Source organism: Ovis canadensis, chromosome 22, assembly GCF_042477335.2.
Source record: "Ovis canadensis isolate MfBH-ARS-UI-01 breed Bighorn chromosome 22, ARS-UI_OviCan_v2, whole genome shotgun sequence".
NCBI classification, from domain to species: domain Eukaryota; kingdom Metazoa; phylum Chordata; class Mammalia; order Artiodactyla; family Bovidae; genus Ovis; species Ovis canadensis.
Genome location: NC_091266.1, coordinates 36,859,800 through 36,874,053, shown reverse-complemented (window position 1 = coordinate 36,874,053; position 14,254 = coordinate 36,859,800). Strand labels below are relative to the sequence as shown.

Genomic DNA, 14,254 nt, shown 5'->3' with positions numbered 1-14,254 from the left:
CACTGACGTCCAGCCAAGGGCAAGGACAAGGCTTTCATTCAATCTTGTAAACCCTCTAATCAACTCTCTTCCTGGAGGTCAACCCAGTATTCTGGGGCATGGTCCCCTCCTCAGGGTCCATGTTGGATTACTTTCCCTCTCACAACACCCTATACACATAAGCAGCACCAAACTGACAGACAGTCAGAGGAGCTAACACTCCCCAGACACCTCAGAGTGTCTATCTGCGTGTTTCGTAAATATGCCTTAAGAATCTTAAATACTTCTTTATCCTGAAAGGATCACTTGCCGTTGGGGCTGGTGCTCTCTCCCCATAGGTGCTATGGATGCAGAGGCTAACCACAAGACAGAGGTAAAGAGCATCACAAATACAAATGTCCCCCATTTATGCAATGAGCCACTGGCACACCTGTGTGGGAAGCGGGTCTCAACATTACCTAGAGCAGCCTTGGCACAGCTGGGAGCACGCGAGAAGATGCTTTAAAGCTCGCTTTCCGTTCCAGAAGAATCCCCTCAGGGGTCCCCAGCTGGCACACAAGCCCCATGAGGAACATTACTACTAGCATGGAACAGATTATAATTGATCTGCCAGTCAAGCCCAGCTCTCACCAAAAAATTAGAATTTTCTGAACATACCCATAACCTCTATGAAGAGAGAGGACAACATACTGAAACAGACGAGCTATAGGGAACATGACACCAACCCTGACTTTCCCTGGTCACAGGAGTGCCACTTTGGGGCAGCCACATACCTCTTGTGGGTTCCCCAAGGCCTCGCCAAGCATCTTCTCAATGTTTCTCATTATGGCCACTTTCTGATGGGCTTTGAGAGGATATTCAATTCTCTTAGGAGTCGGGGCCCCCTGCAAAGGAAGCAGCAGCTCAGGAAATGGGTTTAGCAGGCTTCAGTGTCACGCACTGTACCAAGCACCATCCTCTTGAGAAACCCAGTTCAACTCCAACCCTCTTCATCTCCCTCAAAGACCCGGCAATCACTTCCAGAGACAGCCAACCTCCTTGCCCTACCCCCAAATAATTCATCACACCTACCTCACCCCACTCCCATCTAGAACAAAAAACCATAGTCACCTTATACCAGAAGTTCACAGTGATGGTTATCCCCCCATTTAGTAATGACTCTATGTGATGCCACCTGCAAGAAAATAAACAGGTTGCTGTTTGCCACCAGTACTTTTCAGAGGGACAGATCCTCTGAAACTAGCTAAAGTCCAGCTAGGGGATATAAGGAAGACAGTATCTTCACACTCATCCTATCAAACACACCCTGGAGCTAGAGGGAGTGGTGTTAGGTCTTCAAATACCAAAGAGCCAACCCTCAAGCCTCTGGGGCCTCTTTGGACCAGAAAAACTGTTATCTCATCTAGAGACAGTGTTGTCATTTCCCCCAGGTTAAGTACACCCATCATCCAGATATGCCAACCTTCCTGTACATTAAGTCCAATCCTGCCACAACTCAAAAGAAGGGACATGGATAAGGCTTTCCAGGGAATGGGAAAGAAAGCTCCCCAGAAGCCCCCAGTCCTAGCCCCGTCCTCACCAGTACATTGGAATGTAAAGAACATCACCGGGGCCAACCACTGTTTCGTAACCAACCACGTTCTGGAAATTGGGAAACCTCTCGTAGTCAGGATTGTCAAAGTCCACCTGAGAGGTTCAAGAGGAAAAAAAAATTCAGTCAATCACCAAATTTTTATCTGTTACTTTGGTAATCAAAAAAGATCCCTTAAAAAGTCTTGAGAATTTTTTTTTAAATCCAACAAAGACACAACACACATTAAACATATGCAAACTCTCTCAGAGAATGACATAAGAAGATGGGCAATGTTAAATGAATACTAGGCCTCGTGATCCTGAGGTCAAAAGCCAATCATCAAGGTTTACAGGTCAGAACCTACTCATGACCTGCAGATTTGAGGAATTAGGACTCATCTTTCAGCCAAACTTTCAGAAACTTTCTCCCAAACACATATTCTAACCAGCAAAGACTCCTACACAAGGAAGCTAAGCAGCTTTCTCCTCAAGGAAGAAGAGGAGCTCTCTGGTTGGCCACAAAGTCAACTACATACCTCACTGAGATCCAGAAAAGACCTTCAGTGACATATCTCAATTCTATTCATCCTTCTCTTTATCAAAAAGAAGTAGCATCTGTGACAAAAGTAAACAATCATAAAATCTAATGGAGACATACACATTTTGTTTCATGAATTTATAATCCAATCAAACAAAATAACTAGAGCCCACCAGCATCAGTGAGGGCTTTGCCCTGAACATCTGGGGACCACCACAGGGGCCAGGAATATGTAAGCTACATTGTGAAACTGTCCTGAGTTTATCCAAACCTGGCATACTGCCACAGAGAAGGGGGACCCATGCCCATCTTGGATCTCAAAGGAATTCTATACCCTCCTCAGATCACGCAAGCTCACCTGGCTCTGTCTGTCACAGGGATGATGAACAGGATATGGGTAGAGGCACTCAAACTGATCCGGAGGGAACAAAATGCATCGCTTGTAGCCTTTTATCTGTGCAAAGAAGTTCTGTTGTTCATCATAGTGAGCAGGTGTCACATTTCCTGTAGGAAAAAAAGACATTTTCTTATTCAAGACAGTAGCGCTATTGCACAGGATGGAACACAGGCTTCAGTGTTACCAAGAAACCTAGTCTGCCCTCTCAGCAAAAGGTTCCAAATCAAAATCAGGGAGACTGTAATCACAACTCTCATTCAATTAGGTGTTACACTTTTAATAGGTGATAGGTCTAGTAGCAACATCGCTGGCTAAGGGTTCACCATCAATTAGCAGAGTAGACTTCCTTAAATGACGGCTGCTGCCCTTACTGTATACAACTGCACATCAAAATGATACAAGCATGACAAAATAATACACTCCATACAGCTATGCCCTGCTTTTCACAAGTTTGCTTTATACCACTTTGTTTTTAAAGGAGACCTATATTTGCACCTATTTTGCTAACTGAAAGAAATTCAAAAGAGAATTTTCATTTTTACAAAGAAAAAGGCAGAAGTATCATTCAGTGTTTGCTCTGGAGTGAGCCACTACAGAGGCAGTGAGCATGAGCAGTAAGAGCGGCACTGCCAACCTCCTCCTCTATAAACTACACTCAGCCTCAAGCCACCACAGCTCTGACTGTGTGTGTGAGCATCTGTGCTTTATCTCTATTTACTTTGGGCATCCATTAGCAAGATGTGCCCTAGGATAACTGCTTCTTTGTTTTACATCATCTTGGCTTATAGAAGGTTTCACAGGGATGGTCTGCTTTCAGACAGCTAGTGGGAACCTGCACTTGAACTCTTCTTGACAATGGCACAGACTCAAGGGAAACACAAGCAAGAGTTAGAAATGGTTGAAATGATGGTATCAGCAATGCATGCATGCTCTTCTTTGATGGAGTTAACCAGTCATTTTAAGTTGTATATATGTACTTACTTTGGTAGCTCTTCTGGAGCTCACCAGGGACTTTCCTGGCAGCTTAGACACTAAAGAATCTGCCTGCAATGCAGAAGACGCGGGTTCGATCCCTAGGTCAGGAAAATCCCCTGGAGAAGGGAATGGCTACCCACTCCAGTAATTTTGCTTGAAGAATTCCATGGATAGAGGAGCCTGGTGGGCTACTGCCCATAGGGTTGCAAAGAGTTGGACACAACTGAGTGACTAACACTTTCTGGAGCTCAAAGATTCTCAACCTTTGGTCCCACTTCAACACACCTGTTGAACTGCAACACTTCTTTAGATCAACACTGGAGCTGTTGATTCTCATGGGGGCAGGAGGAGAACAACAAATTCCTGAAGAGTGTTGTGTACTCTGAATAATGCAAATTATCTAAAATGCCATCTTGAATTACCTGCCCTTGTGTATGTATGCTCCTCTTTATAACTGGGGCTGCATCTGACAGTTATAAAGAGCCCCGCTATTTCTCTACACAGTCCTTAAGAGCTCAAGGGCCCTCTGCAAGGCATGGAGTTTAGAAAACATTCCCCAGTCTGCCTGAGTGGCCAAGACAGCCACTTTACTAGGTGCAGAGTCCATGTGCATCCCTGAAGACTTGCTCTCTTGTCTCTACCTGCTGCATCTGCTTCCTTGCCCTCTACCACAGGATAGAAAGGCAACATACAAATTCAGAGTCAAGTAAACAAGAACTGGCTCCTGGTAGGTCAACCAAGAGTTGGCTTCAAAGGGGCAGGCTAAGGGACAATTCATAAGCTGCCATACTAGAAGCTTTCATTAATACTACCAGTAAAAGACACAAATCTGGAGAAAAGACAATCAAAGGGGAAGAAGAGACTTCAGAGTCTAGAGGTGACTGATAATGAGTAATTACTCCGCTTCCTTGTTCAACTCAATTTACTCACCATTTACTAATTACCTCTACTATGAGCCTGGCACTGAGCTAGTGACAGAATTGAGACAATGACCCTGGTTGGTAAGTAGCTTTCTTTCTCCTCATTGGAGTTTAAAGGTGTCTCTTAAAAAAAAAAAAGACTTATTCAAGTTATTTGCTTATGTACATGTAAAATCCTCTAGCAGGATACAGAGCAGCTAACAACATTTGGTGCCTCCAAAGAGGGATGGAAACTGAGAGGCTGGGAAACTGGAGCGTAAGAGAGATTTATCACTACATACCTATTTATACCTTTTGAATTTAACCCCCAAAATATATTATCTGTTCAAAAGATAAGTTCAATTTATACTGGAAAAATATTTCTCTTCTACTAGGATAAAAATCTATAGACATATCCAACAGAAAACAGCAGAATTTTAGAGAGATCGCCAGTATCTGAGGATATGTATTCAAAAAGCAATTGAGGAAGGGAAAAGGGAACTTTCTTTTTAGAGTGCCTGAAGCTATTTTAAGATGTAACATATATTAATCTCATTGAATCTTCATAGTCAATTTTAAGGAATTACTGCGTCTGTTTTACAAATTAGGAGACTGAGGCTTAAGAAAGTTACATGACTTGTTCAAAGTCATGGATCGAGTAAGTGGTAGGAAAAGGATTAGAAATCAGTTCATGTGACTCCAAGTCGTGCTGCTTTCTGAACGATTTCTTACCTTCCATGCCGATAAGCAGCAGGTTAGAGGTCAGCTGCCCCCAGCCACGCTTTCCCTGTTGCTTATTAATCCAGTTCCAGTTAAAACCCAAGAAGTCCATGACAATCTTCCTGCCCACAGTATCATTGAGTGTTTGCTGTAGATACAACCTATGTTCCCCAAAAAGAAAATCCCATTAGTGCATGTACACACTGTCTGTGGCATGGCTTCCCTACACCTGGAAATTCAAACCCAAGCCCACACCAACATTTCTAACAAAAACAGCTGCAGTCATGGGACTCTCACAGAGCTGAATCCTCTCCTATCCTTCTCTGAGCTCTGTTCAACATCAAATTTTGTATTTTAAAGAAGTGATTCTTAGCTTTTCTGGGTCACACTATGAATCTTTTATGAATCCAAGAGGGGAAAAAAGTACCCAAGGGAGGTTCCCCATAAAAATGCACATACATCAAACTTTCATTTAATTTCATAGATTCCTCAAAGCCTACCCACAGACTCTAGAATGATGACTCAGCCTGTTCCAGAAACGCTCAGGGCCTGAGAAGTCTCCTTTGGCCTCTGACAGTCATTGTGGCAGACTGTATTCCCTCCTTGTGAGAGTTATTCTGCTGCACCTCCTTGAAGTAAGGCTTGCTTATTTAACTTCTTTGGCCACCAAGCTGTCCACAGAAATGACTGGTGCTGCTTCCAAACTTTAATTTTAAGAACCGGTACACACTACCACCACATTACTTTCCCTCTGCCACAGCAACTGCAAAGTTTCAGATAGCAACTGCTGGAGCAATCTGGGTCCCAAAGTGGAAAAGATGACCTAAGAGCAGAGCCTCCAGGTGACCCGAGATGAACATGTAGCATGTGTGAAAAATAAACCTTTGTTGGTTCACATTGCTGAGTCCTGGAATGAAGCCTAGTTTATCTTAACTGATCCAACCACCTATCTATAGCAGCCATCTGGAACTGAAGGAAGAAACCTCACTAAGCTTTCTGCAGACTCAGGGCCCCTAACACGCCTGAGGAAGGTAAGAAGTTACTTGATACATATGAAAACCCAAACACACTTGCTTAAGTCCCCAAAGAAATATTATTTAGGGGGCAAACATGAAGGAAAAAAAGTAATGGTGTTGAGAACATTATTTAAAAAGGCTCAAAGGTATCTCAGTGCCTGATGATAACCGTGATGTTTAAAGCAACCTTAATTAAAAATCTTGCTAACTTGAAAAGAGCTACCTATGCGACATGGAACCCTCAAGACTTGAATACAACCTTGGAATGCTCCCCAGAGATTATAAAATACATACATTCGTACAAATATTTCTCAAGTAACTCTGAAAGAGTCAGAAACACTTCCCCAACAGGAATCTAAACAATTCCTCTGAAACCTTAACAGTAAACGCTCAAAACAGCTCAAAAAGGATCCTAATACCCTTTACATCAGAATCGTAACAACCTGTATCATTACACAATGGAGTTAGTTGGTGCTAAAGTCAGCCGGTAGGGAAAAATCTGCAAACAGTCAAGAAATTTTCCTTAAGTCATCCATAAAGTACAGACTACACTCCTAGCTCACATTTAGGCAAAATGTTCTCACTGTGGGAAACCAAAAGACTCATATCTTATCTCATACTCATTCTAGAGCATATGTTCACCCAACAGATTTACACTCCACCAGCATCATTTAAATCAATCTTTCTTCTCAGTGTTGGTTGTGTGTGTGTGTGTTTGTCTGTATGTGCATCAGTGCACACTGTGGTAAATTTGAGGACATTAATGTATGAATGGATTCAACTGCAACAGTCTCTATAAGACATAAAGAACAAATCTATTGTAATTCAGATTCCGGAAACTCTTTTGGTCAAAGTTCCAACATTATGACAATAGCTAAGAGTTAGGAAGATGAAAAAAAAGGGGGGGTGGGTGGGAAGGGAAGCGGATATTTCAAATCCTTTCATTCTGCCACATACTGCTAACAGAGTCTGAAAGAGAAATGGGGCTGGAAACTGAAGAAAAGCCCAGGGTCGGGCACAAAATGTGAGATGGAGAGAGTCAGTCACCATCAAGTACTCAGTGACAGCAATTTCCCAGGAGCAAAGTTAAAGCAGGACTGGATGCTGTCAGAGAACTACATAAGAGAAAGTACTCATGCTGCTGCTGCTGCTGCTGCTGCTGCTGCTGCTGCTAAGTCGCCTCAGTCGTGTCCGACTCTGCGCGACTCCACAGACGGCAGCCCACCAGGCTCCCCCATCCCTGGGATTCTCCAGGCAAGAACACTGGAGTGGGTTGCCATTTCCTTCTCCAATGCATGAAAGTGAAAAATGAAAGTGAAGTTGCTCAGTTGTGTCTGACTTGTAGCGAGCCCATGGACTGCAGCCCACCAGGCTCCTCCGCCCATGGGATTTTCCAGGCAAGAGTACTGGAGTGGGGTGCCATCGCCTTCTCCGGAAGGTCCTCATAAAGAGAGTTAAAAGGGAGAGGTAAGTCATTCCCCTATGTGTGTGGGTGTCTTATGTTTGCTATTGTCAATACAATGCAGAACATAAATATTCTCCCTACCCTCACCTATTCAACTTTTCAGCCTGCGCTGCTCCCATTCAAATATTTTAGGACAAAGGCTGCAAACCTGCAGTCTCAGGAAATTCACTGACGTTTTAAACTGGCCTCTGGCAGCATTTTAAAAAATTTGAATTAGCTGCCCACACTTGAAGCTTAAAAATTTTTTTAAATAGAAATCCTGATTTCTAGCTTCTCTGCGGGGGTGGGGGTGGGGCGGGGAAATCAGACTATCTGGCAACCCTGGGGCTGCGCTCCAAAATGGAAACCAGAGTTAAGTAATGACTTCTCACTCTGAAGAGGGCATATGCCTTCAGCTTCATCATAGCTTTCACTCAAACCTTCACTCCTATCATTTACCTACCAGACTCTGCTAGGCAAATGTGACTCTCACTTTATGAAGACAACAAATTTCAGAGTCACACTTCAAGTCTAGTCATTCCATCATCCCTCAAGCTAGAAAATTCAGCCTAAAATAAATACAGGAAAGAAAAACAGATGCCCTAGAGTCAATAGAAAAAGCCATGATCATGGAACTCACCTCTCTTCACCTCCTCGCTGCTGTATATCCTGCAGTTTCTCAACAAACTCATGAAATTTCATTTCTTCCCTGTTGGACCTTGGCTTAAAGTTCTGGAAATTAGCCATCTTCTTCTCATCATAGTACAAGAACTTGTGGGTGCTGGCACTGTACACGGAGAAGTCACCGTTGCCAATATTTTCTTGCAGGTATTCAAGGTCCCATTTTAGCGCAGGATACACAAGATTTGTGTCCGTCAGCACCACAGGCTCCTAAATGGAAAAAACAAATCAAGTTGTCCCAAGGAGCTGGTGGGTTCTTGTCCCAAGATTCCAACTATTCCCCAACTTCAAAATAACTTGTTAACTAGCATGCAAGCCGCAAGTTCCATTTCTCCTCGCTTCCCTCTCCATCCCCGCTTAGGCCCCAGTCCACAGCCCAGCGGGTCCCTCCCTTCTACCACCACTCGCCTTTGACCTCTCCTCCCAACCAGGTCCCTTCCCCCTCCCCCTTCGAAAGCGGCTCCGCCCCCTACCTCATTCTCGATGAGCTCCTCCGCCCGGGGGTCGCTTTGACTCAGACGCGGGATGGCCCGGGTCGGGAAGGTATAACTCCGCAGTTGGGACTCATCCCAGGCAGGGCCAGGGCCTTCAGCCTCTTCCCGGGGTTCTCCAGAGGCCGAAGACGCGGCCTCCGTTGCAGTCGCCGCCATCTCTACCGCTAGGGACGGCCCCAGCGGAAGCGGAAGTGCGCCTATTCCGGAGAAAAACACAACGGAAACCATAGAGATAGGCAGCCAGAGAGAGCGGCCCAGAGACATTAAGAACGCCGGCCCGAGCCCTTGGGGAGTGCCTCCTAATGGTAACCGATAGCTCTACACTGTAGACCTTCAGTTCAGTTCAGTTCAGTCCAGTCTCTCAGTCGTGTCCAACTCTTTGCGACCCCATGAATCGCAGCACGCCACGCCTCCCTGTCCATCATCAACTCCCTGAGTTCACTGAAACTCACGTCCATCGAGTCGGTGATGCCATCGAGCCATCTCATCCTCTGTCGTCCCTTTTTCTCCTGCCCCCAATCCCTCCCAGCATCAGAGTCTTTTCCAATGAGTCAACTCTTCGCATGAGGTGGCCAAAGTATTGGAGTTTCAACTTTAGCATCATTCCTTCCAAAGAACACCCAAGGCTGATCTCCTTTAGAATGGACTGGTTGGATCTCCTTGCAGTCCAAGGGACTCTCAACAGCACAGTTCAAAAGCATCAATTCTTCGGTGCTCAGCTTTCTTCACAGTCCAACTCTCACATCCATACATGACCACTGGAAAAACCATAGCCTTGACTACATGGACCTTTGTTGGCAAAGTAATGTCTCTGCTTTTCAATATACTAAGTTGGTCATAATTTTTCTTCCAAAGAGTAAGTGTCTTCTAATGTCATGGCTGCAGTCACCATCTGCAGTGATTTTGGAGCCCAAAAAGATAAAGTCTGACACTGTTTCCACTGTTTCCCCATCTATTTCCCATGAAGGGATGGGACCAGATGCCATGATCTTCGTTTTCTGAATGTTGAGCCTTAAGCCAACTTTTTCACTCTCCTCTTTCACTTTCATCAAGAGGCTTTTTAGCTCCTCTTCACTTTCTGCCATAAGGGTGGTGTCATCTGCATATCTGAGGTGATTGATATTTCTCCCCACAATCTTGATTCCAGCTTGTGCTTCTTCCAGCCCAGCGTTTCTCATGATTTACTCTGCATACAAGTTAAATAAGCAAGGTGACAGTATACAGCCTTGACATACTCCTTTTCCTATTTGGAACCAGCCTGTTGTTCCATGTCCAGTTCTAACTGTTGCCTCCTGACCTGCATATAGGTTTCTCAAGAGGTAGGTCAGGTAGTCTGGTAGTCCCATCTCTTGAAGAATTTTCCACAGTTTCTTGTGATCCACAGAGTCAAAGGCTTTGGCATAGTCAATAAAGCAGAAATAGATGTTTTTATGGAACTCTCTTGCTTTTTCCATGATCCAGCAGATGCTGGCAATTTGATCTCTGGTTCCTCTGCCTTTTCTAAAACCAGCTTGAACATCAGGAAGTTCACGGTTCACGTATTGCTGAAGGCTGGCTTGGAGAGTTTTGAGCATTATTTTACTAGCATGTCAGATGAGTGCAATTGTGTGGTAGTTTGAGCATTCTTTTGCATTGCCTTTCTTTGGGATTGGAATGAAAACTGACCTTTTCCAGTCCTGTGGCTACTGCTGAGTTTTCCAAATTTGCTGGCATATTGAGTGCAGCACTTTCACAGCATCATCTTTCAGGATTTGAAATAGCTCCACTGGAATTCCACCACTTCCACTAGCTTTGTTTGTAGTGATGCTTTCTAAGGCCCACTTGACTTCACATTCCAGGATGTATGGCTCTAGGTGAGTGATCATACCATCGTGATTAACTGGGTCGTGAAGATCTTTTTTGTATAGTTCTTCTGCATATTTTTGCCACCTCTTCTTAATATCTTCTGCTTCTGTTAGGTCCATACCATTTCTGTCATTTAGCAAGCCCATCTTTGCATGAAATGTTCCCTTGGTAGCTCTAATTTTCTTGAAGATATCTCTAGTCTTTCCCATTCCGTTGTTTTCCTCTATTTCTTTGCATTGATTACTGAGGAAGGCTTTCTTATCTCTTGTTGCTATTCTTTGGAACTCTGCATTCAGATGCTTATATCTTTCCTTTTCTCCTTTGCTTTTCACTTCTTTCCACAGCAATTTGTAAGGCCTTCCCAAATAGCCATTTTACTTTTTTGCATTTCTTTTCCACGGGGATGGTCTTGATCCCTGTCTCCTGTACAATGTCATGAACCTCAGTCCATAGTTCATCAGGCACTCTATGTATCAGATCTAATCCCTTAAATCTATTTCTCACTTCCACTGTATAATCATAAGTGATTTGATTTAGGTCATACCTGAATTGTCTAGGGGTTTTCCCTACTTTCTTCAATTTAAGTCTGAATTTGGCAATAAGTAGCTCATGATCTGAGCCACAGTCAGCTCCCAGTCTTGTTTTTGCTGACTATATAGAGCTTCTCCATCTTTGGCTGCAAAGAATATAATCAGTCTGATTTCGGTGTTGACCATCTGGTGATGTCCATGTGTAGAGTCTTCTCTTGTGTTGTTGGAAGAGGGTGTTTGCTATGACCAGTGCGTTCTCTTGGCAAAACCCTATTAGCCTTTGCCCTGCTTCATTCTGTACTCCAAGGCCAAATTTGCCTGTTACTCCAGGTGTTTCTTGACTTCCTACTTTTGCATTCCAGTCCCCTATAACGAAAAGGACATCTTTTTTGGGTGTTAGTTCTAAAAGGTCTTATAGGTCTTCATAGAACCATTCAACTTCAGCTTCTTCAGGGTTACTGGTTGGGGCATAGATTTGGATTACTGTGATATTGGTTTGCCTTGGAAACGAACAGAGATCGTTCTGTCATTTTTGAGATTGCATCCAAGTACTGCATTTCTGACTCTTTTGTTGACCATGATGGGCTACTCCATTTCTTCTGAGGGATTCCTGCCCACAGTCGTAGATATAATGGTCATCTGATTTAAATTCACCCATTCCAATCCATTTTAGTTTGCTGATTCCTAGAATGTCAACATTCACTCTTGCCATCTCTTGTTTGACCACTTCCAATTTGCCTTGATTCATGGACCTGACAGTCCAGGTTCCTATGCAATATTGCTCTTTATAGCATTGGACTTTGCTTCTATCACCAGTCACATCCACAGCTGGGTATTGTTTTTGCTTTGGCTCCATCCCTTCATTCTTTCTGGAGTTATTTCTCCACTGATCTCCAGTAGCATATTGGGTACCTACCGACCTGAGGAGTTCCTCTTTCAGTATCCTATCATTTTGCCTTTTCATACTGTTCATGGGGTTCTCAAGGCAAGAATACTAAAGTGGTTTGCCATTCCCTTCTCCAGTGGACCACATTCTGTCAGACCTCTCCACCATGACCCGCCTGTCTTGGGTGGCCCCACAGGGCATGGCTTAGTTTCATTGAGTTAGACAAGACTGTGGTCTTAGTGTGATTAGATTGACTAGTTTTCTGTGATTATGGTTTCAGTGTGTCTGCCCTCTGATGTCCTCTTGCAACACCTACTGTCTTACTTGGGTTTCTCTTACCTTGGATGTGGGGTATCTCTTCACAGCTGCTCCAGCAAAGCGCAGCCACTGCTCCTTACCTTGGACGAGGGGTATCTCCTCACCGCCGCCCCTCCTAGGACTAGACAATTGTTTCACTGAGTAGGAGTCATCATTTGAGCTAACCAGTTCACAAAATATTATTGCTCAGTGCGTCCAGGCCTACACAACAGGCAAAGAAGAAGGCAAGTTTAGTGAAGCATTAAATTTTACCCTGATGGATGGGGAGAGACACAAACTTGACCCACCTAAGGAAGTCAGAAGGAAAAGCAATTGTCCAATATATAGATGTTGAGCAAAGTTTGATCTGAAGTCCTCTGCAAAAAAATATATGGCAACTTGAATTCTTCCAAAATCAAAGGCTTTTTTTTTTTTTCTTTGCTTGGCACCATTTGATTTCTCTGCTATCTCACCTACTTAAAAGGCATTTTTGCCTGAGTCCAACTCTTGTTTCTCGACTGAATTAGATCAGGGTTTGCTATTGATCAAGTGCAGATGTCATCCCATCATTCTGAACATCAATTAGTTGCTCATTTGCAAGAGGGCTGCTGCTGCTGCTGCTAAGTCGCTTCAGTCGTGTCCGACTCTGTGCGACCCCAGAGACAGCAGCCCACCAGGCTCCCCCGTCCCTGGGATTCTCCAGGCAAGAACACTGGAGTAGGTTGTCATTTCCTTCTCCAACGCATGAGGGCAAGTTGCTATAAAGTAATTCTCCCCCAAATTTCATACACTGAAGAGTATATATCAATTTTTATTGCTCTGATATATATTTGGGAATGTCTATAATAATGGATTCTACTCCAAAACAGTAATCACCCTAAAAGTTCCTGGAAATATGTGCATGTATATACTGTTTTTTTGAAGGACTGATGCTAAAGCTGAAACTCCAATACTTTGGCCACCTCTGATGCTGGGAGGGACAGGCAGGAGGAGAAGGGGACGACAGAGGATGAGATGGCTGGATGGCATGACCCACTTGATGGACAAGAGTTTGGGGGGAATTGGTGATGGACAGAGAGGCCTGGTGTGCTGCAATTCATGGGGTTGCAAAGAGTCGGACACGACTGAGCAACTGAACTGAACTGATATACTGTAAATTATGCAAATCATACTTGTGTAAATAAAAACATTCATATGCGAACAATAGTGCCCCTCCCATTCTTTTGTTGGGCTAGTGTTCACTAATTGTGGTTCGGCTCAAAGTGTGTTTATCCAAGTCTAGCAAATCTGAGGCGAGTTCAAAATAATAGGACTGGTTTTATATTTGTTGGGTTGAGGTGACTGAGACATTGGGATGTAAACATGGGACTGAAACTGAAGAACAATTTGGCGGGGCGGGGGGTAATTCCCTGGAGGTCCAGAGGTTGGGACCCCTCGCTTTCAAGGCCAAGGATGCGGATTCAATCCCCGGTCGAGAAATTGGGATTCCAGTTTGGGGCCGCGCGGCTGAAACAAAACAACCAGTTTGGGGCCAATTTGTGTGTTGCATCGTGCCTCTAACTAAAGGAAATAATTAATGTGGAAAACAAAACGTGAACAAACAAAACCAAGCACTAAATTTGAAGAATGATCACGTTTGAATATGGAAAGAGGAACTGCCACTGAAGGAGAGGAACAAGGCAAGCAGTCAAAGAGATTCTCTCTCTTTAGTCTGTCCATGGGATTCTCTGGGCAATAACACTGGAGTGGGTTGCCATTTCCTTCTCCAGGGGATCTTCCCGACCCCGGAATCGAACCCGAGTCTCCTTTATTGCAGGCAGATTCTTTACCGACTGAGCTATGAGGGAAGCCCTAGAAAGGAGATTAAACAGGCTCACTTTACTTATACAGGTCCTGGGGGAGGTGGGTCAGCTGTCCACCGAGATGTTCAGGTTCCGAGTGCCCGCTATTCCGGGATGCGTCTAAGTCAGCAGAGGGAGAA

The 14,254-nt window shown here is 44.2% G+C and overlaps 1 protein-coding gene across 10 annotated transcripts in view; it reads right to left on the bottom strand.

Annotated features, from left to right (window-relative positions):
- Positions 1–14,254, bottom strand: part of HIF1AN (hypoxia inducible factor 1 subunit alpha inhibitor) — a 60,017-nt gene that overhangs the window by 45,622 nt on the left and 141 nt on the right. For 3 of the 10 annotated variants that reach the window (XR_011252033.1, XR_011252034.1, XR_011252032.1), the window contains exons 1-7: positions 8,695–8,917; positions 8,181–8,431; positions 5,093–5,241; positions 2,448–2,593; positions 1,559–1,665; positions 1,090–1,153; positions 753–863 (exon numbers count right to left, since the gene is read on the bottom strand). Coding sequence is in view for 6 of the 10 variants with exons in the window: in XM_069566915.1 (XP_069423016.1) it covers positions 753–863; positions 1,090–1,153; positions 1,559–1,665; positions 2,448–2,593; positions 5,093–5,241; positions 8,181–8,431; positions 8,695–8,871 (1,005 nt within the window). In the remaining 4 variants the exon portion in view is untranslated. Of the gene's footprint in view, positions 1–752; positions 864–1,089; positions 1,154–1,558; positions 1,666–2,447; positions 2,594–5,092; positions 5,242–8,180; positions 8,432–8,694; positions 8,918–12,315; positions 12,496–12,581; positions 12,651–14,150; positions 14,235–14,254 lie in introns of those variants that run through there. The other 7 variants (XR_011252035.1, XM_069566915.1, XM_069566917.1 and 4 more) reach the window with 6 other exon arrangements.